Below are 26,983 nucleotides of genomic sequence, written 5' to 3'. Positions count from 1 at the left end.
CAAACACTGTTGGTTGCAAGAAACCCACTCCTTCTACACTTGTAACACCAACGAAACAGATATCTCTTTGACTTTCAGTTAAAATCTGATTTATTAATCAAAACATTGTTTGTGCAAAATGCAAATTACTATTATACACTACACATTACTGTATTTAACAAGAACACACTGTAAAAGGAGAGTAAGAATCAAACAAGAGAAAGATATTGATGGAGAGAGATGGATTATTTACCCAATAATGCATGAAGTTTACAGATTTATTTATTTGTATTTTATAATTATATTTAGTAAATTACAGATTTTTCCCTACACAAAGATAGAAAAGTAGCAGTCTGCAGTGTAGTGGGTACCTCGGGAGGGTGTCCTGAATGTATTTTTGAATGGTTTAAATGAGTTTTTGTTATAACTGTATGTCAACATACATACTGTGTATAACTGTGCATTTGTTTAAGTATGCCTATGAGTGTGTGTGTGTGTGTGTGTGTGTGTGTGTGTCACAACCCTGAGTTTCTTTGTCTTTGATCTGTCTTCATGTGTGTGTGAACAGTGTATACATAAAAAGTGTGCATCTAAGGGTCTTGTGTATGTGTGTGTGTCAGTGTGTGAGTGTGTGTGGGCGAGGAGTGCCTGTCAACCAACATCTCAGTGTGCTTCAGATACTGGGCTGTCCTTCTCATCACAGACTCCCTGCGAATTGGATCTGGGTCTCCTGGACGGACAGACAAAAAAATATTTTCATTATTTTCCTTATTACTGTTCAATAATGGCATTAGTGTACCTGGTCCTGCTGCTGTGAAAGTGTAAAGAGGACAAAGAGAAATGAGAGGGAAGGTAGAGAATGAAGAAAAAGGTGTGTTGAAGTTTTCATAAAACAGATTTTCTTTAACTTTATTTATCAATTTAAACAGCAGTGCTGAAAGAAGAATCAATCTATGGAGGACAGCTGAGCTCAAAAGCCATTTTGGCAGCTGTGGGATTCAAACCCGCAGCCCCAGAGAGACTGGAGCTTTAATCCAGCCCTTAGACAGCTCGGCCACACTACCTTGCAACAGATGCGGTGTTGCTGTTGGACGAGTCATAGCAGGACAGGTCAATTCTTCATTGGTCAAGGATGTGGGGGACAACTGAGAGTGCACAAAGTAACCCTAGACAACTCAGTAGGGGACTGTCCCATGTTAGCTCGATAGCAGATAATACACATACTTGGGTTAGTCAGTCTAATTTAGACCTGTGTATCACTGGCTTTGTTGTCGACAGCACACGAGAAGGTCCAGAGTTGAGTTTTGTTTGATTAATGCATGCATCAAATGCTTCTTTTTCTGACAAGCTGGTTCAGCATGTATAATATAATATAGTGGTGTCCTTCAAAATATATTTGTTAAAGAAGTCATTTATAAAAAGCCGTGAATAACTCAAAAGAGTCAAATTAGTCAAAAGAAAGGTGAAATCTCTTCAAGAATTTGAAGAAAAAGCAAATGGCCTTTGTCATATGAACATACCATCAACAGCAAGACATGAGTCTATAATAATATAATAAAAAGACAAACCACAAGTCAGAAACAACTTAAATGCTTTAACATAATCAGTATAAATCCAATTTCTACATGATAAGAAAGAACGCTGAGCTGCAAATGTTTCTTAGGCAGCAGTAGGATTCGAACCCACGCCCCAGAAAGGACTGGAGCCTTAATCCAGCACCTTAGACCGCTTGGCCACGCTACCACAGAGACCAGGACATAGATTGTGGACTTACATTGGCATGCCACACATGCTCTGCTGGTAAAGACATTAGAGTTAAATGCACACTCGTGCTGATGCACTAGCTTATTTACACATGGAGCACTGTCACACAATTTTCTGTTTTTGCAAACAAGTCTATGGTCTGTCACTATAGCAACAAAGCTGGCTCATAGCTTTATGCAGGAATGGGCATGATGGAGTGCATTCAGGTAAAAAAGCAATATTGAACTGGGTGAATTCACATGCAAGATTGTAAATAACAACAAAAAAAGACAACACAGAAAGTGCTGCAGTGTTGTTTCATTTTGTAGATGTGCACCACTGCACTTTTTCACTAACTTTTTCCTTTTTCATTGGCATGTGGGTCTTTGATTCATATTTTGGAAACATTTTTGGACTATTGCTGCTTTACCCTTTCCCAACCCTCCAACTTCCTCAATCCCTTCACATGTGTTCTCACCCTGTACTCCAGTGATCAGGATATCCACCGCCGTCCTGTATGCACGAATGGCAGAACTAAATTCTCCTTCCTTCTCCCTCTTCACTGCAGCTGTTAGCTCAGTGGCAGCTTGGTTTAAGTAACCCACGTCCCCTCCTGTCAGACTGGCTGGAGGCAGTGAGAACAATTCTGAGTGGTCACTGGAAGAATTAGATTTATCTGGAATAGAGAGAAAAAGAGCAAATTATTTATTTACTAGCAGAGAAATAATTACAACGAGGCAATTGTAAGATTATGTTTAATTTCATATTTTCCAAAACCTATGGAGTGACTCTAAAATGTCACTGGATGGTATTTCTTTGAAAGCAAAAATGGGAAACATTGTTTGGTTCCAGCTCAAATTTAAGAAGTTACTAATGATCTTTGTCTAATAGAATGTTTAACAGAAAATATTTTAATTTGGGGGCTGCTGGTCACCTAGGCTCTGGGAAATTATCTACACCTTTTTCAATTATTGATGTATAATAGCTGGATAATTAATTAGTCAGGAAAGTAATAAGCAGATAACAACAATAATTGCTAGTTGCAGCCCTACTTAGACATGACTAATCACCAAAAAGTCAACTTTACACAAATCCACATCAACTACTTTATCTTAATCGTGCAGAAGGAAGAATTCCCTCAACAGCTGTGGGATTCCATCGGCTTCCTGTGAAGCGTCTGGAGCCTTACAGGTGAATAAGTGAAAAATATACTCTGCCATGAGTAGATATGAACGAGAGAGGATCAAATGCCAATCAAGCAAGTTGTTATGCCTGAAACAATATGTACACCATAGAGCTATTTCATTTATTTGTTAAACATTACTCAATTATTAACCAAGCTCAAGAAAAGGATATCAGTTTGGGGCAAATGATGTGTTTTTGTGTTTGGTCCACAGCCTGGATCATAATGTTCAGTGTCAGCTACACATAGCTCCTCAAAGCCGTTGGTATTGTTTCATTAACATTTATTTTTACCTTGTTTATAGCAGGGATCAAAGACAGCCAAGTCATTATCAGTCAGAGGAGGTGGACCTTCCTCTTTGGAGGAGGGAACTTGCTCTTCTGCCACAGAGTCAAACAGTGAATCAAATTCTTCCTGGGACTCTCGTGATTGGTGGTTTCTGGCTGGGCAAGGGTCAGGAGACAAAGCTGGAGGGGGAAAACAAGACTAATAAGGAAAGAAAAATACACCCCAGGGTAAATTAATGGCAAATGTTTTGTACCTCTGTCATCCAGCTCTGTGTCGCTAAGCTCCTCTTGTTCTTGTCCTTCTCCCGGAGAGCCTCCCATCTCGCTGTAAGCCTCAGCCGCCACCTCCGGTTCTCCCTCGTCTAAGCCCAGGTTGATACCCAGGTCTTGGGGTAAGGTGGGGGCCTCCCTTCCCTCCTCTTCCTCTGCTGGTTCACAGTCTGACGCCCTGCGCTTAGGAAGGGGGATGAGAGGTGGGGGCAGGAGCCCAGCAGAAGACAGAGGGGTGGTATCCAGAGGCCTTGTCACCTCACCACCCTGAGAAAGGTGAGAGAGAGAGAGAGAGAGAGAGGGGTAGGATGGAAGGAGGCAGTGTGGAGTAGAAGGAGAGCAAAGAGAGAGAAAATGAAGAGGATAGGTCGGACATGTGGAACAGAAAGGTGAGAGTCAGGACAATATAAGGAGTCCATTCCAACAGGACTTCTGGTCTGGCACATGTTTTCCTGTGTGCAGATGTGCGTGGCTAATTCATATCTTTTACTTTCTGTAGGTGTGGAAGTGGGTGTCTCACTCTGAAAAAGTCCTTTAGCTGCGGGCTATTGTAGAGTGCAGGTATGCTGGTAGTAAATAGAAGCATGACCTCTGCAGCATTCCTCCTCTCTTCAATCACAGCCTCATCAAACCTTCCTGAAACAGAGACAGACAATATGATAATGACAATGTGGATTAGGATGCTAGGACATTACGTTGCATGGAAGAAATAACAGAAACAAACCGCAGAAAAATAAGCAGGACTGAACAACCTTACAATGTTGGTTTTTCAGGGAGACTTAGATTATTCAAATCGACATTTTTCTGGCAGTATTGTTAAGCAATTATCCAATCAAGTCATCATTTGTGAGGGTTGAGAACCACTCTTACTCTTTGCCAAAGCATTGAACCAATGCAGCACGGTAGCTTGAAACTCGCTATAGATGGTGACTGTCCACTGGTATTTGAAAAGCTACAAAGCACTGCCTAGTTGAACTGAATTCCCCTCGGTGACAGTGTAAAAAACATCTGCAGTGTAGCCTATTAGCAGTTCTTGGTATTGGTATTTATCTAGCCCCTGCAGAGGTAGTCCGTTTTCTTAGCACGTCTTGGTAAACAGGATTCAACAATAAGGGACTCACATTGGCTCCGGGGCAAGTAAATATAACAACCCAGTTGCCTGTATGGGCATCATCATATCATAATCATTTGAGGTGGATGTGCCGCTACATGGCCAACCAAGAATTGCGTTGGCACTTGATGCTTCTTTCAACTTTCTTTTTTACGCTTTTGATGCTTTCAAAGTTTGACTTTTTTCCAACATCTTTGTTTACATCTTTGATATTTTTTCCTTTCTTTCTTGGATTTTTTTTTTTTCATAGGGGCAAATAGGTAAGAGTAGATTTTTTTTTATTGCCCGGCCCAACATGGAAAAAAACCCTCATCGTTAAAACCTGGTAAGCATGCTGGAATTGAGTGTATCCATCTACAGTGTATCACATTCTTTGCCAATTATACCAAAGACTTGTGCGCGGGGAAAAGATGGAAACTCTTCCTGTCTTCTGAACAGGTTCCTGTGAGTGTAGGCCAACTCCCCATGGAGCTTCTTCAGCTCTGAGAACCTCCTCCACACAACCACCTCTTTCACATCTTCCGGATGACGCTTGGACACAAACTACAAAGCACAGAGGAGAGAGGACAGACTGTTACATGAACAACATGTTTAGGTGGTCAGGGTGTCCTGCTTCTTAGAGCTCTTAGACCTAGTTTACCCACGGGTACCAATACAGGAACCTGAACCTGAACTGGAACCAGACCTGGACATATCAAAAGGACAACAACTCGTGGATCAGTTCAGTTGTTATGTGTAAGTATGTTGTGTGTATGTGAATCTATGAAGATATGATCAGTACAGTTGTTATGTGTAAGTATGTTTGTGTATAAATATCATCAGGGAGGGTGATGAAGGCTTGAACCTATGAAGATATGAGCCAATCAGATTTTTTATGCATGCCTGCGTGGACCACGGGGTATGAGTGCGGTCACGGGGTGGGGGGGGTCACAAGTTGGCGTTGTTTGACTTTAGTGAAAGAGCCTTTGTTTTTTTTTAATGCCTATGGGACTTCATTGTGTTACAAACGAATAACATTACAGAGTTACTACTGATGTAACGTTAACTGACCTAAGACTACAACGGTACAATAATGTGTGTGTTACGTACTTACGTGAAAGAGTAGAATTAGGATAACAGAAAGTTATTGGCTATAGTAACAATGCAGGTTTACATTGCTGGTATTGCAGCAAAAGAGAGATAAGAGTGTAAACCTACCCTTGCTGACACCTTGTATTCGGTGTGTCCCTTCTCGTGTGTGCGTGGCTCTGTAACGGTAAAAAAACGGTAGTATTCATCTTTGGGTTTCCGTGACATGTCACTTAACGGCCGTGTGTCAAAGCTGTGGTATTCCTATGGTAGTAGCTTCTATGGTAGTAGCTTCTATGGTAGTAGCCCTATGGTAGTAGCCTCTATGGTAGTAGCCTCTATGGTAGTAGCCTATGGTAGTAGCCTCTATGGTAGTAGCCTATGGTAGTAGCCATTGGTACTAGCCTATGTAGCTTCTATGGTAGTAGCCCTATGGGTAGGTAGGACTTCATGGTGTAGCATGGTAGTAGCCTATGGTAGTAGCTATGGTAGTAGCCTATGGTAGTAGTCTATGGTAGTAGCACCTATGGTAGTAGCATCTATGGTAGTAGCCTCTATGGTGAGTAGCACTATGGTGTAGTAGGGCATATGGTAGAGCCATTGGCTATATGTGTAGCCTCTATGTTGTGTACCTCTATGGTAGTAGCCTATGGTAGTAGCCTATGGTAGTAGCTCTGTTGTTGTGGTGGATTCTGCTGTTCCCTCCTCTCCGCTCACTTCCTGGCCGGTGACGTCAGCAAATGCGTGATGACGTTGCGTTGAGGCTTCAAGTTGGACGGCAAATTAAAGATGTAGATGTCGATCTAGAGAGACATTTATCTTTACCTTACTATTTACTTACTATTATGTCCCCAAGTCAAAGCTCCGCAGTTTTGGGGACCGAGCCTTTTCCAGGGCAGCTCCAAGGCTGTGGAACTCCTACCCCCATGAGATCCGCATCTCTGAGTCCCTCACCATTTTTCAGTCCCGTCTGAAGACCCATCTTTTCTGTTCTGCCTATCCTTAGTTTTTTTTTAATTTATTTTTTTATTTTTTATTAAACACTGTCTCTACTCTGTTAAGCGACTTTGAGCTCGGGAAAAGCGCTATACAAATTCAATTTATTATTATTATTATTATTTAAACCTCCAGAAAATGATCGTAATTCATTAATTAATTAATCAAAAGAGTGTTTTATGTCTGTTTGTTGACTACTTAAATATTCCTCCAGATAAAACATAACCCGGAACAAAAGCATGGAGAACACATGGAAGGTCTTCAGAGACGGGGGCTGGAAATAGCACCCTTCCAGTTTCGGGATTCAAAAGGCTTGCTGTTGCTTCACCTTCACCAAAGTTCCTCTACACATGGAGTGCTCACACTACTCCAGGTATGGTTAGGTGAATCAAGGCCCTAAAGACTAGGACATTGTTAGAATCATGACATATTTCTTATGTTTTATACATGTATAACCCTAACCCTATACCCAATACCCTAACCCAGCTACAACAGCCTGGGGTCAAATTCATCCCAAAGAACATGGATACCTTTGAAATGCATACAGGACATTACAAATATATAATCATGTTCATTTTATGTTTACCTAATGTCCCCATTGAACAAGTAAAGTCACTGAACATAAAGCAGACCTAATTATGCCAAGCACTTATTCCGAGAACTTAAACATTAGTCAAACATCAGTAGCAGTGGTTCAATATTTGCATACTTATTTTATATTTTCTTTATTGTCTGATGTTGTAATAATATTAAAGAAAAGTATTTTTAGCTTAATTAGCCTACTTGTTTATTTTGTATCTTTGCCCTTTGGGAATATTTCACCAACACTGACATATTCATAGTTACATTAGGCGTGTACATTTTTTTCTGTTCTATTGTAAGTTGCAGTACATTCTGTGTGTTTTTTGAGGTTGAAATGCTGTTGAAATTAGTATGATCTCTTTGCAAACAAAGCAATCATATTTTGACATATTATTCAGATCATTATATATAATGTTTTAATATTGAGGAATCAAGACAATAGATCAGGGCTTGACACACTGCATTTCAATTAGAAGTTGGTACGTATACTGTTGAGGTGTGAACACCTTTTTAAATATCTCAAAAAAAGATTCAAGTGCTTATGAAATAGAATATACCAGTAATTAGAATGTTGTAGTTAAAATAGCATTTCACTACAAGGAATGTATGTAAAACCATGCATATAGCTCAAAACCAATATAGTCATCATATAGGTGAAATGTATCCTTTGTGTATTCATCATCAGTATTGTCTTTGCACCTTTTAGGTGAAATACGTGTAGAGACCATTACATAACTGCAGGGGGCGCTAAGGGTTCATGGAATTTAGCAGCTGAAGTCTACGTGAGTGGAAAAGTGACTTCACAGAAAATAAAAATGTCTTGTTTGATGATGCCTTTCTGATCTAGCCAATGTAAATCTGTATTCATATTGTCTGTGTGTCTGAGTCAAAGACGCTAAAATAAGCACACAAAGGTCTAGGCCTTACCCTTTTTAGACAATACAACAAAGAGAGCAACATCAGACATCACTGCGTTGAGGAAGTTCCAGCTGTGCATTCTTATTGTGCAACAATCCTTTCCCAAGCTTTTATTTATTTCCCAGTTCTTCTCTATGATTTCAGGATTTTGAAGTCGGAGGGCCGTATTTAATTTTTACTTTATTTAATTCACAGACACATAAGTGAAACTGAAATGGTCTCTTGGGTAAGACCTGAAACAAATCCCAGAGTCCGGTTAGACCTGCTCTTTATGAAAAGCCTGGGAGATAATAAAATCCCAGACGTCGGGTATGACTGCTCTTTAGAAAGACCTGGGAGTATAATCATCCGAGTCTGGTCGAGACCTGCTCTTATGGAAAAAAGACTGGGAGATATAATAACATCCCAGAGTCGGTCTAGACCTGCTCTTTGAAAGACCTGGGAGATAAATAAAATCCCAGAGTCCGGTCTAGACCTGCTCTTATGAAAGACCTGGGGGTAAATAACAACCAGAGTGCCGGTAGACCTGCTCTTGATGGAAAGACCGGGAGATTAAATACCATCCCAGAGTCTGGTCTAGACCTGCTCTTTATGAAAGACCTGGGAGATAAAAACATCCCAGAGTCCGTCTAGACCTGCTCTTATGAAAGACCTGGGAGATAAAAAACATCCCAGAGTCCTGGTCTAGACCTGCTCTTATGAAGACCTGGAGATAAATAACATCCAGAGTCCTGGTCTAGACCTGCCTCTTATGGAAAGACCTGGGAGATAAATAACATCCCAGAGTCCGTCTAGACCTGCTCTTTATGAAAGACCTGGGAGATGATAACATCCCAGGGTCCGGTCTAGACCTGCTCTTTATGAAAGACCTGTGAGTAAAAACATCCCAGAGTCTGGTCTAGACCTGCTCTTTAAATGGAAAGACTGGGAGAAATAACATCCCAGAGTCCTGGTCTAGTACCTGCTCTTTATGAAAGACCTGTGAGATAAATAACATCCAGAGTCTGGTCTAGACCTGCTCTTTGAAAGACCTGGGAATAAGAACATCCCAGAGTCTGGTCTAGACCTGCCTTTAATGAAAGACCTGGGAGATAAATAACATCCCAGAGTCCTGGTCTAGACCTGCTCTTATGAAAGACCTGGGAGATAAATAACATCCAGAGTATGGTCTAGACCTGCTCTTTATGAAAGACTGGGAGATGAATAACATCCCAGAGGTCTGGTCTAGACCTGCGCGTTATGAAAGACCTGGGAGATGATAACATCCAGAGTCCTGTCAGACCTGCTCTTTATGAAAGACCTGGGAGATGAATAACATCCATTATTGCACCATTGTGATATGGTGCTATATAATTAAAATTGAACTGGTTGAAATTGAATCAGTGCTGATCGGATCTCCACCTTTACAACCTGCATACAGTGATGTACACATTAATGCATCAATGGTTGTACTACAATAATAGAATATACATTATTATTATTATTATTCAGCATAATACCTGCTTTTATATAATATATATATATATTATATTTTAATACTAATACTCTTGAATGCAGGTCTTTTACTTGTAACAGAGTATGTCTACACTGTAGTAAAACACCTGACTAATTCTTTCACCCCTGGTATTTCTGACATCCTTTTATCCTTCAATATTTCCCACACACATAGATATATAGATGGCTTTGTGAGCGTACATGGTTTATGGAATATAGGTACAGCATTAACAGTCAGGTTAGACATCTGCACAACAGGAGATTATGTGCAAAATAGCAGAGGATGGTTTCGATCCATCGACCTCTGGGTTATGGGCCCAGCACGCTTCCGCTGCGCCACTCTGCTCAATAGGAGGTGCATGGTGAGAAGGAGTACTACTTCTGTGAACTGAGCTGTTTGGCATTGTTCTCGTAGAGAGGCGCGTTCTTACATAATGTGCTGCCGCAGTTTCCTGCTGACAGACAGAGTTGGTGGTAGGGGGAACAAGGTTCAGAGAGTGAAAAGAAGGGGGGAAGCAATAACAGTAGAGCAGGCCGGAACAAAGGACTGGGATTAGTTGAGAAAGCTATGGATGTGGACTGGGAGAGATGAAACTTGAAAATAATGTATAATATACAACTTATGTCTTCTTTTTTTAAATGCAGTTTGTACCACATATAGTAGCCGTACTCAATGTGATTTATTCTTTTATTTTTGTGTAATGTATTTCTGATGTGAGTGTACTCATGTGATGAACTAATTAGTGTCTGCTCTGTCCATATTAGTTCTCCATTTCTGCCACTAAAGACTTAGAGAGGGAGGCTTTCAACATTCAACAGTCTGCCCTTTGTCTGCGAGAGAAAACTAGGCCACCAATAGGGAACAAAGAAAGAATAGGAGGGACTATATTTCAGACAAACAGAAAAGGAAAAGAGATTAGAGGTGGAAAGGTTATTAAAAATGTACAAGCAAGGCATAGCCTGTGTGTGTGTGTGTGTGTGTGTGTGTGTGTGTGTGTGTGTGTGTGTGTGTGTGGTGTGTGTGTGTGTGTGTGTGTGTGTGTGGTGTTGTACCCAGTAGTACAAGTCACAGATATCCGTGGAACAGAACATAAACAATAAAATACACATAGACAAAGTCCTACGCACCCAATTGATTGAATGTTTGGTGTGCATCCATATAAAACGTTTCCTCGCAAACTTCTCTCTGAAATTACATAATATCAATGCAATGTAGTAGTGATCTTTAGATTTCTTTTGAACTATAGGACTGCACATTGCAGTGAGCCTGAGACAATGGGATGAAAGCACAAGACCCCAACAAACTGGTTTCAACTAGTCCAGGTCTGCTCTGCAGTGCTTTTCGGGGTTTTTTCCAAGCTCACGCTGTCCTGTAAAATAAACTCTCTCAGAGGGATCAGACGGGGGTTTATAGTGAGGCCCTGTGTGTGTGTTCATGTGTGTGTGCCTCCAGCTCGGCGGACTTTGTTACAGACGAATATAGGAACATGCAGGCACCGCTCAAAGTTACACTTAGTGACTTTAGGATGAAAAAAGAGATTTATATCCCATATTAGTGATTAGGTTAAGCCCCAAAACTGTGCTGTATTTGTCTCAGTTACCAATCTATAGGTCTACTACGCTCTAAACTGTGTTTAGACACATTTTTTGCATTCTGTGGAATAACCTAGAATATGCTGTAAGAATATGTCAAAATGTAAGTGACAGAATCAGCTGTAACTACTGTGTATAAATATTAATAATAAAATACAATTTACCTCTGTGTTATCACACAGGCCTGAACTACAAACATGCTCAGTACCTATACATGCACTAATGGAGAGATGTCAGAGTGGGGTGCCCGTGGAAAGGCGCCCTGAGCTACCAGTCCAACCATACTTTGGTAGTATGGGGCTTGGAACCAGCTTCCACCCCCCACCCTAAACAAATCCATACTTGAAACTGTGTGTGTTGTGGTCCTGAGCCTACATCCAAGGCCGCCCCCCACCCCCCATGCCGCGGCCCCCACCCACACCCTTCATTCTTTCTCTGTGATGTGACTGGACTGGTGCGCTTGAGATGGATTTTACAATACTCTCAAAACGAAATTCTTCCGCCAAGTGGGAGCAGAAAGGAGAGACACAAAAACTACACAGGCTTGACAAGAGAACAAGAGAACTTATGTCCAGTGGTTGACATAGTTGTGAATTAATACACTGTCACATAAAGTTTGGAATGCGGCTCTGTTGTTAGTTCTGGTTGTTAGAGATGTGGCGATCAACTTGACTCAGACAACGTGTGGGTCTTGCTAAAGCTCAGTGTTGTTTCCTTTAATAAGTTTTACTACACCCTCAGCTCATAAACATGTTTTCACATCCCTGCCCCCTCCTCTCTGTCTGTCTCATACAGTATGTCTCCTGAGCCGGACACTCCTCCGTCTCTTTCGTTGTTTTACCCCCAAATATCCTACTATCCAACAGGAATATGACAGCAGACACATTGGAAGAAAGAGGATGGATGAAGAATAAGAAACAAAGACTTTCCCTTCACTTCTTTTCCTCGTGTCTGTCCACCACTAATTTTCCTGGATCAACAGCACAGTGTGTTCACATCAGCCAGCAGTCAACAGCTCTGTTACAGCGTGACTCTGCCAAACACAGGCATGCTCTACAGGCCGAGCTAAAAACAGAAACAGATGGTGTGTGTGTTTGCGTTTGTCTAGAGGAGGGAGATAGTGACTTCTAATACAGGACAACTTCCACCCATTTGTTTTGGGCCCATATTTTGCTCAAGGCTATATTTAAATGGTCATCACATAAAGTGTTGTAGATTTTGATACACTTTCCAAAAGTTCAATAGCACAATAACTGTGGTTAAATTACAAGGTTGAAGAAGTTATCACAGATCCACAAATAGACACACAGCAGCAGCCCATAAACGCCAACTGAATATGATTTTAACCCAGGCCCAAATATAGAAAGGTATTTTGAAAGTGTTATTGAGAATGTGTTTACACCTTTCTGCACTACACACATTCTCTCAGTAGCAATATTTCTGTTACAACTAGTACTTGTTAGAAAATCCTTTTTTTGCAGAAGCTACTATCTGTAACAAACAGTCCACAATTTAAGAACCACTTACATAAAATAACAGCAAAAGTGTTGTTATTATCCTACGAGTTATATTATTGTTCAAAAAAGACTAAGAAACTGTTGTGAATAAGAAGAAAAAAGGGAATGGAAATGTGACTTTCTGTGTATTTTGATTGGATTTAAAGTTTTTGCCAAAAAAAGACAAATTTATTAGAAAAAAACCCTTCAGGGCAATGGGATGGAGAGTGAACAAAAACATACACAGGCAAAGGTATACAGTTACACCAGAGCATGTTCCTGAAGTTACCTGTCACATTGAAAATGTTTTACGCACAACAGCAAAACCCAAATATTACCCTCTCAACATTTACAATAGATAGACCCCACAGGAATATGAGTACTTTATGGTAATGAGGGAGATGGTTCTCTCTGGACCTGGTTTGGCTCAAATAGAACCATGTACTTGAAATGTAAGCTATCTGACAAAAATAGAGTAATATAAGTCGTTTTTCTAGTAATTTGCTTACTACACCAGTCTTGAGGCTCGGCAACTTCGAGAAAACCGGAAAGTCCAATTCAGCCCCGAAGGGATTTTACTTTACTTTACTTTGGTGCTTTTGGGAGCACCGTGGTGAGAACATGATCATATCAGACTGAATAGATTACTGGGGGAGTGTTGGTCACTTGCTAATGGAAGACAGAAGATAGTGTCTGTGTGGTAAAACAATTAAATTAGATTAAAGAAGAGAATGCCAATCTGTATTTATCACAAGAGAATAAAGGCCTCACCATAGACCTAGATACTATGCAATCAATCAGTACCAGCTGGTAACTGATTAGGCTATATATTCTTTAGGAAAAGCTGGCAAGGCCAAGCACAACTTGTTAGTTGTTGCTAATAATCTCTAACAGAATATTTTCAGCCTATAACTTACCTTACATATTAAAATTTATGAGGGCAACTGTCATATCCATTAGCCCCTATTTATATTCTGAGTGAGTGGCAATTTTACACTAGCCTGAAATAAAAACACAAAAACAAATATATCTGCATTTCATTGTCTTTTGTACAAACTGGGGCAAATGCTGAAACTGTAAAGACAGACACAAAAGACATATGGGTTTATAGAATGGAATAGGTATTAAAACGATTGTTGGTTTGGAGGATGGGGTCTAATGTCTGCCGGTTTCTGGGAAAGGGAGACAGAGGATAAAGTATAGAGTAGAGAGAGAGAGAGAGAGAGAGAGAGAGAGAGAGAGAGAAGCAGGTCGTGTCCCTTGGTAGGCGGAGAAACCAGAGCCACTACAAATACAGAGCGAGCCTCCCTGGAACAAGATTAGAAGAGACCGCAGGATTAACGACTGGAAAGGGACGGAAACCAGACCCGGACGGTAAAACCCGAACCCTGAATAAGGTAATGTGGAATCGTTTTCATCGAGTGGAGCCCCAGAACAGGGGCAGAACTGACTGTGGAAATCGATTTGAACTTCTTTATACATTTATCATCACTGGCAAGTAAAGTACACGTCTGTGAACAGCCTCGTGCACCAGCTGATGACGTAGCAATGGGCTAGATTTCATCATCTTTATAGAAGACACATTACACGGTCAATTCAACCTGAATTAAACTAAACAAGTTGGGAAATATTTTAGTTAAAGAGTTTTTGTCAAACGAACATTGAAACGTTAAGAAATGGAGCAAACCCGGCAAACGAATAGCTAGCCAGACTTCCGGTAGAGTAAATATATTCCATCATTATCTTATAGTACGTCAAACTGCTTAAAAGTGATCACAAACCGAGACATTTCAGAAGTTCTACATAAGGATGTATTTTGCAACAATATCCTTTGTTAATACAAGCCCGTATGGAAGCAACGAATTGAACACCGAAGTGTATATCTAATATTATACATGATAATATATCATAAATACTGCATCCCTGGTGAGGGCTCTCGTTGGTCCAGTGGTGCTGTGTTAGCTAGCGCTAGCTACATGTTGTCTCCGCCGTCCCGCTGCTCGGTACGGGAGCCCACGGCATCGGGAACATCACTCAACTGTTGAACACAACTTTATTCAAGAGTTGTCTGCCCATTTTAATTTTTGTATGAGCAACAAATTCACTGAAAAACGTACGTAGCTAGCGTTAACGTTAGTTTCCAGCTGGTTAAGAAGCTGTTAACGTTAGCTAACGGGCGAGTGTTAGGTGGCTAATTAACCTTAACGTTAGCATCACCCCAATATTAATTTCCGCTTTTGGATTCGGCTAGCTGACTTTAGTTAATTTGTTGCCTTAACTGTATTAACCTAAGTGTTTGTAATAGACTTAACACTTTAAGTGACTTTGTTTGCTTTATCATTATTGTTTTATGTATTTAGTCACAGTATATAAGTCTGCCCTGAAGAAGAGACAAGCTAATTAACTTAACGTTAACAGTCAATATTTCCTTTTGTCTTCTTGTGTCTCCAACCCATACTTCCAGACCTAGCTGGATAAAGAAATCAGATTTCTACCATGAATAAGGACACGGAGATCGACATGAAGGAGGTGGAGCTCAATGTGCTGGACCCCGAGAAGGAGCCCATGACGGGCGATGGCCAGACCGCAGGCGGAGAGAAAAACGGCAGCGTCAAGCTAAAGGTCCCGGAGGACGAGGTGACCTTCACCGGCCTGTCCAAAGAAGAGCTGATGAAGGTTGCTGGCACTCCAGGGTAAGAGCCGCTATAACAGCCTTAACAAAACATACAGGTCTTGTATTGGTGTATGGCATACAGTCATCATCAACTTCTCATTTTCCTGTTTCCATCCTGTGTGTTCAGATGGGTGCGAACCCGTTGGGTGCTTCTGGTCCTGTTTTGGCTGGGCTGGGTGGGCATGCTGGCTGGAGCCATAGTGATCATAGTCCAGGCCCCTCGCTGCAAACCCATCCCTGAGATGAACTGGTGGAACGAAGGATCTCTGTACCAAATCTCTGATCTGGATGCTTACTCTGGGGGACTGGAAGGTAGAGTACCTTTTTATTGTAATATGTATTCTCAGCCTAAATTTCAGACTCTTTAATGTTACATTTCTTGCTGCTGTTTGCATGTTTTTTTAATTATTAATAAAAAGATAATGTGAGATTATATTTACAAAGCGGTCTGGCCTTGGTAACCCAAGTATTCACAAGGACTACATCTTGTGACATGGTCTTGGGTTTCCTTAGTTCTGCGTGGCCTACTTCAGCTGGTCAGATACCCCAGTGCTGACAAAGCTGACGAGTGACTCAAAGTCTAAAGGAGACTAAAAGCCTGCGAGTCATGTCTTTCATATCTCTATTTCTCAGATCTAAGGTCAAGGTTACGCAACCCTGTACATTTTTTGAGTGGTGTGCAAACGTATTCCAGACTTTCCTTTACATCTCAAAAGTTATTAAGTAATTCTCTTCCAGGCTTTTATTTTTTCCAAATGCCACTTAACGCAGCCGACAAAATTATAAGCCTTCATTTTGGTACTTGTATTTAAACTATGTTTTTTTTTAGTTTTTAAGAGGCAGACAGGAAGGGCAGGTTGTACTGCTGTTCTTAAAGTGAATTACTAGCGAGCACAGGGGTTTTCAACAGGCCTTGGGCAGAATTCCAACAAGCACACGTGACTTGGTGCTGTTTTCACATAAAGGACCTCCTTGTGCTCACAGACTTCACATGGCCAATAGAGGGGGGTCATTCACATGCTCCTGCATTCAATACCAAGCCAAAAGCAGCATTTGTTTTACTTGATGTCTCCTAAACCATCAAAATGTCTCCCCTAGCCTTTTGCCTTCTCTTCCTACCCCTCTCACCCTGCTAGCTTTCACACATCAACTACAAGTTGTCTTTTCCCCTATGTGAAATTCACCCTGACCCCATTCTCCATTCCTGTCCCTCCTGTTTGTCTCCAGGTGTTGAGGCAAAGTTGGACGAAATCAACAAGTTAAAGGTGAAAGGCCTGGTTCTTGGCCCGCTTCACTCTGTCCAGGCCGACCACCCAAGCACCCTGAATCTTAAAGAGATCAACCCGACCCGGGGAAATATTAAAGCCTTGGTTGCTGTGATGGAGAAAGCCCACAAGAAAGGTGTGTCATCCTAAAACAAATGAGTTAAGGTGCACGAACCCCCAATGTTGGGCTCATTCTCCATTAATATGAAGAGAGTAGTATTTAATGCTGCTCCCTAACCCATTCTCCGTTAATAGGCAGCGTAGTATCTAACGTTAATGTTGTGCACTAATTGTTTTGGTCTACTTTGTCTCTTAGGCATTTCTGTGGTGCTTGACCTGACTCCAAACTACCTGGGAGCCACTCCCTGGTTCAGCTCTGGGGATGTTGCCGATGTGTTTGAGAAAGTCAAGGTAGGACACCCAACGCTCTTCTGTAATCCTGTTTATTTACCAAGTTTGTTTTTTCCTTGCTGGAAAGAATTGATGGTGTTGAACTGTTCTTGCTTGTGTTGTTTCTAAAGTGCTCTTGTTCTCTTTCAGGTTGCAGCCGAGTACTGGCTGAATTTGGATGTCGATGGCATCAAGCTATCTGGCCTCACTGCAGTCACCAACTCTGATTGGTCAATGCTGCAGGCTGCCGTCCGTGGCAACCACACCGATAAAAAGTAACTACGGCTGCCCTTTGGTTGTGCATCAGTAGACACTCTGTGCAGGAACACAGTGTTTCATTTGAAGATTTCTAAATGAATATCCCTGCAGATAGGGAAAGCCATTTTGTGAATACACTGGTATGATGAACAATTCTTTTGAATATTACCAGAAGCTCAATTTGGCAAAAAAAAAGCTATCTTTCTTAGGAAAGTAATTTTCCGAGCATGAGTAAAATGTGTGTGTAAAAAAGTGTTTCCTGAGGGAAGGTGCAGATGGAAAGCATTCCAGTGCTACAGGGGACTGGGTGGGGTCCAAAGATCAACAAGAAAGGCCTCCAGGCCAGTTGCTCTTCACCCCCTCTCATGGTGATGCAACACCTTGTGGACAGTTTGATGAACAACAGTCAAATAAAAAAAAACATGCAAGGGTTTATTTCAAGTTGCTGAATTAACCAATCAGAATTGTATACTCTATTTAAAACAACTTGCACTGTAACTTAACATTTTCAACTTTCAACTAAGTGAAACCAGTGTCAGCGGTGTAATCTTCCCACATTCTCTCTGTCTCAGGTTGCTGATGGGTGTGGTTGAAGGTATTTCAGCTGCAGAGGTGTCTCAGCTCATCAATACCACAGGTGTAGATCTGGTCCTGTCGGACCTTCTCAACAGCAGCAGTGGAGGTAAGGCTGGACTCGTTTGTCTCACCAAACTTATCTAGTATTTCTCTTTTACAGTTTTGGACTGGTTTCTCTAATTATTCTGAAAACAATAGCAGTAGTATTTTGGACAGAATACGTCCATTAATTTTCATGTTCACGTCATCGCTCCTTATTCTGTATATTCCATCTCTTTTTTGTCTCTGTTTTAATCAGAAGCTAACGATTGCACTGAGCGGAATGTCCATTTACTGTGTTAAAAAAAACAAAAAGTAGTTGAATAATGATGCATTGCATGAGATAATTTGTCTAATTTATGTACAGGTGGCGAGCGCATCAAGGCCATGGACACCCTTCACTCTCAGCAGAGAAATGTGGCCTGGGGTCTCGGTGCCGCCCAGAAGGGCCAGCTGTCGACGCTGGCAAAGACTCCAGGCCTGATCCGCCTTTACCAGCTGCTGCTGTTCACCATGCCCGGGACCCCAGTCTTTACCTACGGAGATGAGATCGGCCTTCAGGCACAGGTAAGCTAATTCAAAAGTTCAAATGTTTCAATGAGCTTACAGCGGTTAGAGTGTAACCTTTTTGTAATTTTTCATTTTTTTTGTCTTTCCATTTTTATTTCCTTATCAGGGTTCAGAGTCTCCTAAGATGGTTTGGGACATAGAGAAGGAACCTGCCGAAGGAGCTGGTATCAATGAGACGGCCGAGGTAAGAGTGTTTTCACAGTGAGTCTTTTGAGCAAAGTAGTGAGGACATGGTCAAAGATGTTTACCATTGTCACTTGTCCCAGGCTGAGCGGAAGGAGCACGTTGCTGTAAGGAAGTGGTTCAAATCCCTCAGCGACCTGCGAGTCAAAGAGCGCTCTCTCCTCCACGGCGACTACTACCCTCTCTCCTCCTCCGCCTCCTCGCTCTCTTTCCTCCGTCTGTGGGACCAGAGTGATAGATACATTACGGCCGTCAACTGGGGAGCAGCACCTGAGACGCTCACGCTCAACCTGGCACCTACAGGCAAGTTTTCAACAGAAGGATACAGCTAAGGCAGTGTTTCTCAAAAGGGGGGCACGCATACCCTTAGGGGTCCTTTGGACTACTGCAGGGGGTGCATGAGATTTCTTTCAAATGTTAATTTAAAAAGTCTTGCCTGATTCCTAAAATAATCATGCACTGTACAGTAATGAATTAATTTTATATTTTTACTAACAAATATTTTGTGCTGGAATGTGGATGAAAACAATATTTTACAGGAGATACAGTATTGAAAAAAGTTGGAGAACCAGTTTGTTAAGGTGTAATGTGTCCTACCCAATAATGTTTCTTAACAGTAATTAACGGAGTTTGTTCCTGCAGAAGGAGTCAAGTTGCCAGAGAAAGCCACGGTGAGGCTGTCGACTGACACCGAGCAGCTGGAGGTGGACTCCACCGTCAGCCTGGACCAAATCCCCCTAGGACCGGGACAAGCCGTCCTGCTGCAGTTCCCCTACACAGGCTAAAGATGGAGCCAAACTAATAGAACCGACAGAGTAACAGCGTTTTAAAAAGACAGTAAAGACAGCCCGACTCCTCTAGGAATAAGATGGCATATTCAAAAGATACAAGAACTTCCTTTTTTTTTAACAAATATGACTTCTATCAGACTATGAGGTCGGAAAATAATTTAATTGGGTCAAATGAAATCTGCCATTCAATTACAGAATGTATTTTTTATTTTATTTTTAATTAGCGTTTAAAACACTAGACTAGTTTTACTTTTTGTTCTGTGCTAGGAAAAGATGCAGCCATCTCAGACATGCACTCACCAATTGAGCATTTTGTTCTGTTGTGAACTTTTATTGTTGACCATTGTCCAAATATATGAAATACATTCCATTTTTGTTCTTTGGGCATTTCTTTAGCAGTTTTTTTTGTTTTGTTTTTAAATTGTCTTCGTGGCAGTTTTACTTTCTTTCATGAGCCTGTCTGAGCTCACTGAAAGGCCCTCGTCACAGGACAAAACGCTTGAACATGTACGGTGACTCCATGTGAGGCTTTTCAGAGTGCTAGTCAACAAAATTGTTGGGAATGGCATGAAGTCTGTCAAATGAATAAACAACATTCTGTACCCACTCTTGTGTGCTCATGTATTTTCTTTTTCTTTCTGTTTGACAACATTCTTAAGAGTGGGTCTGTGTTATGCGTGTTCTTTATGCCAAAGATAATATCAGATGAGGCGTTCACTATTTTCAGGACGTACAGGTGTGGAAGTGTGTCACAGATGTGAACAGAGGAAGCAGCACGTCTCTATATTTGATAAACATCCTCAGATGGGTTTTATCGGCTCATTATACTTGACTCTAAAACGTACGGCGTGCACATACCTGCGAGTGGCACTAAATGGGTCATACACTGTCTTAAAGTAACTACTGTTATAACCCCCGACATTATGTCACATATGTTAAGCAACGCTTTAACCCCAGATAACATCTTTTATCATCACAGCGTGTCTCCGAGACCATTCTCCTAAGTTTGAGTTATAAATGATCTTCCTGTAAGATGAATCAGCTTTTACAAAATCCAGTAGATGAATGAGCAATTTGAAACGTACAAACAGTGTGTCCTGTATTTCCAGCAGTTGCTTTTTATATATGAATAATTTTATCTTTTATTTTAAAAGGGCTGAATGGACTGGGACACGTTTTGAGAGACATTTCATTAGCGGGAGTGAAAATATTTTTGCTTGAATTATTACTCTGGGATGTTTTAGATGTTGGGTTCCTAGACTGAAACATTGTCTACGGGAAGAATAACTTTCCATACTGTCTTAGTTTTTTTCTGTTCTGTTTGAAGTGTTGATGTGTTTAGTTTGAGTGGCACAGAAGGAGAGCGAAAGAGGGACCAAGAAAAACACTATCACGGTTTCTATTTGCCAAAAAGCACATTTGGCATAGACCTTACTGGACCTGATTTTATCTTTTTACTTCATAAAATGCTAGATGACGATATATAACTATTCCTTTCAACCCTGTATGAACTATAGCCCATGTCGCTCCAGTAATTGGCTTAACATTATACAACAATTGTACTTTTGGTGGTACATACGGAAAGTACATTTATTTAAGTAGGCTGCAGTATTCAGGGTTGAAGTTACCCTCCTTTCCCCCGTTTTACCAGCCGCTCACCAGCTGACGATGGCAAAGCTACCAGCCAGCGACTCGCTGCATGTTTACCTGCTGCTGGATGGTGGATAGGGCTAATTTTGTACCATGTCATTTTTTAATTTGGTCACCATTTAAGTACAATTTTGAGCTACTTGTACACAAGTTTTTCAATTCCATGCTTTTTATTACATTTACAGAACTCCACTGCAATTCTGAGAGAACAACATGGATGTGCTTTATCTGGCAGCTGCAGTTACTAGTTCCTTTGTAAATTATGATTTTAATACAAAACTTATAAGCTTTTGGGAAACGATACAACAATCCAACAGTATTTAAAGTAAAATTCACTCCACCTCAACCAGCTAAAACATAATGTTGCTCACACATCAAGACATCAATAAAATTCTGATCTTCTGATTTATTCTGATCTTTTGGTTGTGATTAGTAGTGATAGTGGTTAGTAAATGTACTAAGATAGCTTGTTGCTATTTTTGGTTTATAGTATTTGAAGGTGTCTTGTAATCCCATTTGAAATGTGCAAAATGTTTGACTCCACACAAAATATACAAATTGACAAACTAACTACTCTGGCAATCTAACTTAAAAAGTGCATTCATGAAACGCTGACATCTTATGCTGTATCCTTTCAGTGTAAAAAATGTTTCATTATCATTTTATGCATCATTCAAAAGCATTGATTTAAAATGATCCTTTTGATGAAGAAAGTCAAACAGTCCCTTTAACAGCTGAAAGTCTGGTTCGTTCTCAGCAGAGTTTCAGGGTCTTGGTACAATACAGGGCCGCCGTGGTGCTGTGGTATCACAGGGGAGGTTTGAAGTCGACGATACCGGGAATCAGAGCCCGTCTCGGCACCTCTCTGCACACCCCACGCCGCTGTGAAACCCAACCACCGCCGTGCACACTCATGACTGACTCTCAGTCTGAGTCTGACGCACACACACACACACACACCTTTTACATCACGGTGACATGAAGCTACATGACCTTTTATTAGTTTTCATGGAGCACCGCTGAGACACAAAGGATGTTTGACACTGATACACAGCAGTGTCATCCACTCTCACCTGCCACCTTATAATGGAAAGCCCTGTGAGTGAAAACATGATATTGTACATTAAAAAAGTAATCAGAAAGCGAGTCACTCCACCCAATATACCGACACTAACTTTACCATTTAATACACCACTACTGTAGGTCTTTATGTACAGTATATGTAAGTGCTTGTTTCCAAATGCCTATTTTGGTAAGCTTTATGTCAGTGTTGTGACCAAGGCATCTTTGTTCAAGTCCCAACTAAGTCTCAAGTCCTTTAGTCCAAGTCTCAAGTTATTTTGGGAGGGAAGTCAAGTTAGTATGTCCCGGGTTATGTCAAGTCACAGCACTCCCAAGATATAGATAGGTAGATAGGTAGACAGAAAGACAGACAGACAGACAGACAGATAGATAGATAGATAGATAGATAGACAGAAAGACAGACAGACAGACAGACAGACAGACAGACAGATAGATAGATAGATAGATAGATAGATAGATAGATAGATAGATAGATAGATAGACAGAAAGACAGACAGACAGACAGACAGACAGACAAACAGATAGATAGATAGATAGATAGATAGATAGATAGATAGATAGATAGATAGATAGATAGATAGATAGATAGATAGATAGACAGATAGATAGATAGATAGACAGATAGAAAGGTAGGTAGATAGCTATGGGGTTTGAAAGTTTGGGCACCCCAGGTAAAGATTTGTACTAATGTGCATAAAGAAGCCAAGAAAAGATGGGAAAATCTCCAAAAGTCATCAAATGACAGATTAGACATTCTCTAAGCCGTCCTCTCTTTAACTTCAGCTTTTTCACAGATGGCATCAAGTTCAAAATTTGCTGAAATTTTATTGAATCCATTTTTCCTTCTACTCGTGAAATGTTCCCTGTGCCACTGGCTGCACCACACCCCCAAAGCATGATGGGACCCCCCCCCAATGCAGCTGGACAGAGGTTCTTTTCATTCAATTCTGGGCCCTTTCTTCTCCAAACGTACCTTTGCTCATTCCGGCCAAAGATTTTTACTTTAACCTCATCGGTCCCACAGAACTTGTTCCCACAATGCATCAGGCTTGTCTATATGTTCATGATTTTTGTGGTGAGGACGTAGAAGAGGTTTTCTTCTGATGACTCTTCCATGAAGACCATGTTTGTCCGAGTATCTCTTTATAGTGGACTGGTATAGACCAACTCCAGGGTCTCCAGGTCTTTCTGGTGTATTGGGCAGTCTAACGGGGGTCTGGACTTGCTTTTCTCCCAATCCTGCGAGCGGTTCTGATAACGTTCTTGGTCTTCCAGATCTTTAACTTCCCCTGTTCCTGATGACGGCCATTTCTTATTCCATTCCCAACAGAGGATATTAGCATCTGAAAAGCTTGCTATCTTCTAGCCTCCTCCTGCTTTGGGAGCGTCAATTTTTCACTTTCAGTTTTCTAGACAAAGTCTTAGAAGAAGCCATGGTGCTGATTTTTTGGTGGGGGGGGGGGGGGGGGGGGGGGGGGGGGGGGAAGGTCAGATAAGTCTGGGCCATGGTGCTGATTGTTGGGGGGGGGGGGTGGGGGGGGGGGGGGTCAGATAAGTCTGGGCCATGGTGCTGATTGTTGGGGGGGGGTCAGATGAGTCTGGGCATTTAAACCTTAAGATGACATCACCTGGTCTTTCCAGACCATGATGAGAACAATCCATGACCCTGTCAGGTCTCAGCTTTCCAAAGGGGGGGGATCATGCTAGAAACTCTGCAGGGGGCCCAAACTTTTGCAGACGTCATTTTTTTGTTTTCTGTTATTTTGAAAGTGTAAATGATGAAATAAAAGTTTTGTGACATATTATACAAATGTCTAATCTGTCATTGATTCTTTTTTCCATCTTTCTTGGCTTCTTTATGCACATTAATCAAATTCTTACCTGGGGTGCCCAAACTTTTGAACCCCACTGTAGAAAGCTAGATAGACAGACAGATAGATAGATAGATAGATAGATAGTAGATAGATAGATGATAGATAGATAGTAGATAGATAGATCGATAGACAGACAGACGGACAGATAGATAGATAGATAGATAGATAGATAGATAGATATAGATAGATAGATAGATAGATAGATAGATAGATAGATAGTGGACAGACAGACAGATAGACAGACAGACGAATATATCATATATTAGTAATATATATATATATATATATATATATATATATATATTTAAAAAAGTATAAAGCACTTCTACCTGTAGTATCTGGTCTTCCAATAGCTAAAAGACAAGGTATCAGTAGCCCATCTAGCCCAGGCTGCTGCTGCTAGCATGCTTGATGGACAGAGACGTGACAACGTTGATTTATATTATTGTATGTTGTACAGACAACATTCCAACCTATGAACTCATCTGAGTCATCATGCGTCAAGTCAAGTCTTGAGTCATTAACTCACCAGTCCAAGTTGAGTCTCAAGTCTTTTATTTTTTGTCAAGTCATCAGAAGGTGATGGAGTCGACCTCTCTGCTTCATTTGGAGCTTGGCGACTTGTGTTTCATGAGGGTGTTTCATGATCCTCAGAATCAGAATGTAGTCACTCCTGTTCAGTTTGACCATGGCTCGATGAATGATGTCAGGCGTCCCGGGACAAGAATGAGCTGCTGGGCGCATATTAACCCCCCTTCTGCAGAAAGACTGAACAAGACTGGAGAACTCCAGAACCACCTTCAGTGCTGCAGGGGCTAAAGGACTTCAGATATGCTCTGAAGGAGGAACTTCAGGGTTTTTAGAAACATGTTGTGTATTTTCTGCTAGAGGTTTTTATCAATTCAAATGATCATTTTAATGTTCCACCACACAGCTCTTACAGGATCCGTCTAGAGTGGCTACAGGATAGTTTTCTTCACTTGAATTCATCAAATGTACAAACTTGAGCACTCTTTGTTATGTTCATTATGTGTTCTTCTGTGTTCTTTCATTTTGCATACTGAAGCTTACAACTGTCCCCACACTTTCACAGTGCTAGAATACCAACTCTTCTTTCATGTAAGGTCATTTAATTAAAAGCAAATAAATATTTATTATATAAAAAATATATTATTATTTATTTAAAGTAATAAAGCAATTGTTTGACATTTTGAAATCTATTCTTATTAGCTTCTTTAGTTAGATGAGAACTGAAAGCACTCATAGTCTCAAGACTACAGCCCCCGGCTGGTTAGCTTAGCATAAAGGTATCTGCCGACCTCACTAATTGTTTCTTCGACTCCTATCCACTTTGCTTCCATTCTTCCCTCTGTCAAATCCTCTCTCTCTTAATTGCCCTAATCTTTAGTGCTAACTCGTCCTCTGTTAGCCAACTCTGGAGACCTAAACTCAGGGTATGTTAGCTCAAAATGCACAACAACGTTCCTTTTCTCAGGGAATGGGACAGAAGTAAAATCTGCTTTAAGGGATTTTTGGAAGTTTTGAAAACACATTTCTTTCTTCCTAACTGACATCACACCTTGATTGCAAATGCTCACCTTCCTGGACAAAGCAAACGGCCTTTCAAAAACCAACAGACCAAAGAGGCCGTGAGAGAGAAGGTGAGGGATGAGAGGGGGGAGAGAGAGAGAGAGAGAGAGAAAAAAAAACACCCACTCAAACTGAAAGTATGTGCACGTACTGTATCTGTGTGCGTGCGTGTGAGTGTATGTGTGTGTCAAATTGAAGGCGCACACTAGGGTGTTTTTCTCCTTTTTCCAGCATCACTATGACACAGCTTGTAACACACACACAGACACACACACACGCACAGACACACACATGCACAGACACACACATGCATGCAGAGTGCCATTATGGTAAAGTGGATTAAAAGGCTGAAAGAGCGACAGTAGCCAACCGTCTTTGGTGAAACGACATCGCTCTCTCTTATTCGCTGTCTCTCTCTCTCTTCTCCCCCTTTCACACACACATGTCTGCCTACCAGCACAGCATACACACACGCGCTTCACTGCTACCGACACATCTCTCGTCGTTATGACAACTTAATAGGTAAGACAACTTTTCTATTCTCGCACTATTTAGTTTTTTAGAATGAGAAAGTTTAAAATGATTATAGAACACTATAAAAACCCACCTGTCCCTCTGAGTCTTCTTCAACATGACCAAACAATTCTTCTTTTTTTCAAACTAACTCAAGGTACATTTTTAGGAATTTCATGAGTTAAGAGATTAGATTTGAACGAAACTTTGTGTCTGCCAAATGAATACATGTAAATGTAGATAAATTCAGTTAAAATACAAAGCTACGCAAAGGAACAAATATCCAATTATTCTAATGAAAGTGCTACATTGATTTTTTTTTTAAATGTGCTCCGATTGAAAGTCCATCTACAGATGCATAAGCATATGGTTTTGCTCGAGCAGCTTTTTCTGAGCCTTCTGAGTCTCGACAGGACTTGTAGTATTGCAATGTTGTTACACCAAACAGGCTCTTACACTGAGAGGCTTAACCACATGCATGCATGTCTTCATTGTGAACACTTTGTAAAGATATCATGAAATGATAAACCTGACCCAGGTACAGTTACACCAAAAGGCTCACACATGATTTCCAGTCTGAGATGAAACCATCGGAGCCTCCGTTTGCCAAGCTTTGAGGAGAGTGTAAATGAATACATATACTATATGCTGTTAGCAGTTCATTTGTTACACCTGACTGAGACTAATATTAAATCAGTGGTGGAATGTAACTAAGTATATTTACTGAAGTACTGTACTTAAGTACAAATTTGAAGTACCTCTACTTTACATGAGTCTTTTCTTTTCATGCCACGTTCTACTTCTACT

The 26,983-nt window shown here is 41.0% G+C and overlaps 3 protein-coding genes and 1 non-coding gene across 5 annotated transcripts in view; 2 read left to right on the top strand and 2 right to left on the bottom strand.

Annotated features, from left to right (window-relative positions):
- Window positions 1-275: 275 nt before the first annotated feature.
- Window positions 276-20,556, bottom strand: snx15 (sorting nexin 15). Its single transcript, XM_032511584.1, has 9 exons — window positions 20,552-20,556; window positions 11,779-11,788; window positions 5,771-5,882; window positions 4,960-5,116; window positions 3,983-4,098; window positions 3,447-3,729; window positions 3,199-3,372; window positions 2,201-2,398; window positions 276-709 (listed from the first exon to the last, which is right to left on the bottom strand). The coding sequence occupies exons 3-9, from the start codon at window positions 5,867-5,869 to the stop codon at window positions 570-572; spliced, it is 1,167 nt and encodes a 388-aa protein (XP_032367475.1). The 5' UTR covers window positions 5,870-5,882; window positions 11,779-11,788; window positions 20,552-20,556; the 3' UTR covers window positions 276-569.
- trnam-cau (transfer RNA methionine (anticodon CAU)) lies at window positions 9,906-9,977 on the bottom strand. The gene has a single exon. It is a non-coding gene; the product is annotated as a tRNA-Met (tRNA).
- Window positions 13,927-19,955, top strand: slc3a2a (solute carrier family 3 member 2a). Of its 2 annotated transcripts, none has more exons than XM_032511582.1 (11): window positions 13,927-14,117; window positions 15,185-15,413; window positions 15,522-15,706; window positions 16,622-16,795; window positions 16,976-17,070; window positions 17,200-17,324; window positions 17,880-17,989; window positions 18,290-18,489; window positions 18,599-18,676; window positions 18,759-18,978; window positions 19,318-19,955. In XM_032511582.1, exons 2-11 carry the CDS (start codon window positions 15,217-15,219, stop codon window positions 19,458-19,460), a joined length of 1,527 nt encoding a protein of 508 aa, XP_032367473.1. In that variant the 5' UTR covers window positions 13,927-14,117; window positions 15,185-15,216; the 3' UTR covers window positions 19,461-19,955. The 2 variants fall into 2 exon arrangements, with proteins under 2 accessions (XP_032367473.1, XP_032367474.1); XM_032511583.1 differs by lacking the exon at window positions 13,927-14,117 and adding an exon at window positions 14,419-14,437.
- A 5,381-nt stretch (window positions 20,557-25,937) lies between the features above and the next one.
- si:dkey-19b23.10 (uncharacterized) overlaps window positions 25,938-26,983 on the top strand; it is an 18,133-nt gene continuing 17,087 nt past the window's right edge. Inside the window, exon 1 of the mRNA XM_032511581.1 lies at window positions 25,938-26,185. The gene's annotated coding sequence lies outside the window, so the exon portion shown is untranslated. The remainder of the gene's footprint in view (window positions 26,186-26,983) is intronic.

This window comes from Etheostoma spectabile, unplaced genomic scaffold (genome assembly GCF_008692095.1).
Source record: "Etheostoma spectabile isolate EspeVRDwgs_2016 unplaced genomic scaffold, UIUC_Espe_1.0 scaffold394, whole genome shotgun sequence".
Taxonomy (NCBI): domain Eukaryota; kingdom Metazoa; phylum Chordata; class Actinopteri; order Perciformes; family Percidae; genus Etheostoma; species Etheostoma spectabile.
This window is presented reverse-complemented; position numbering and strand designations above follow the sequence as displayed.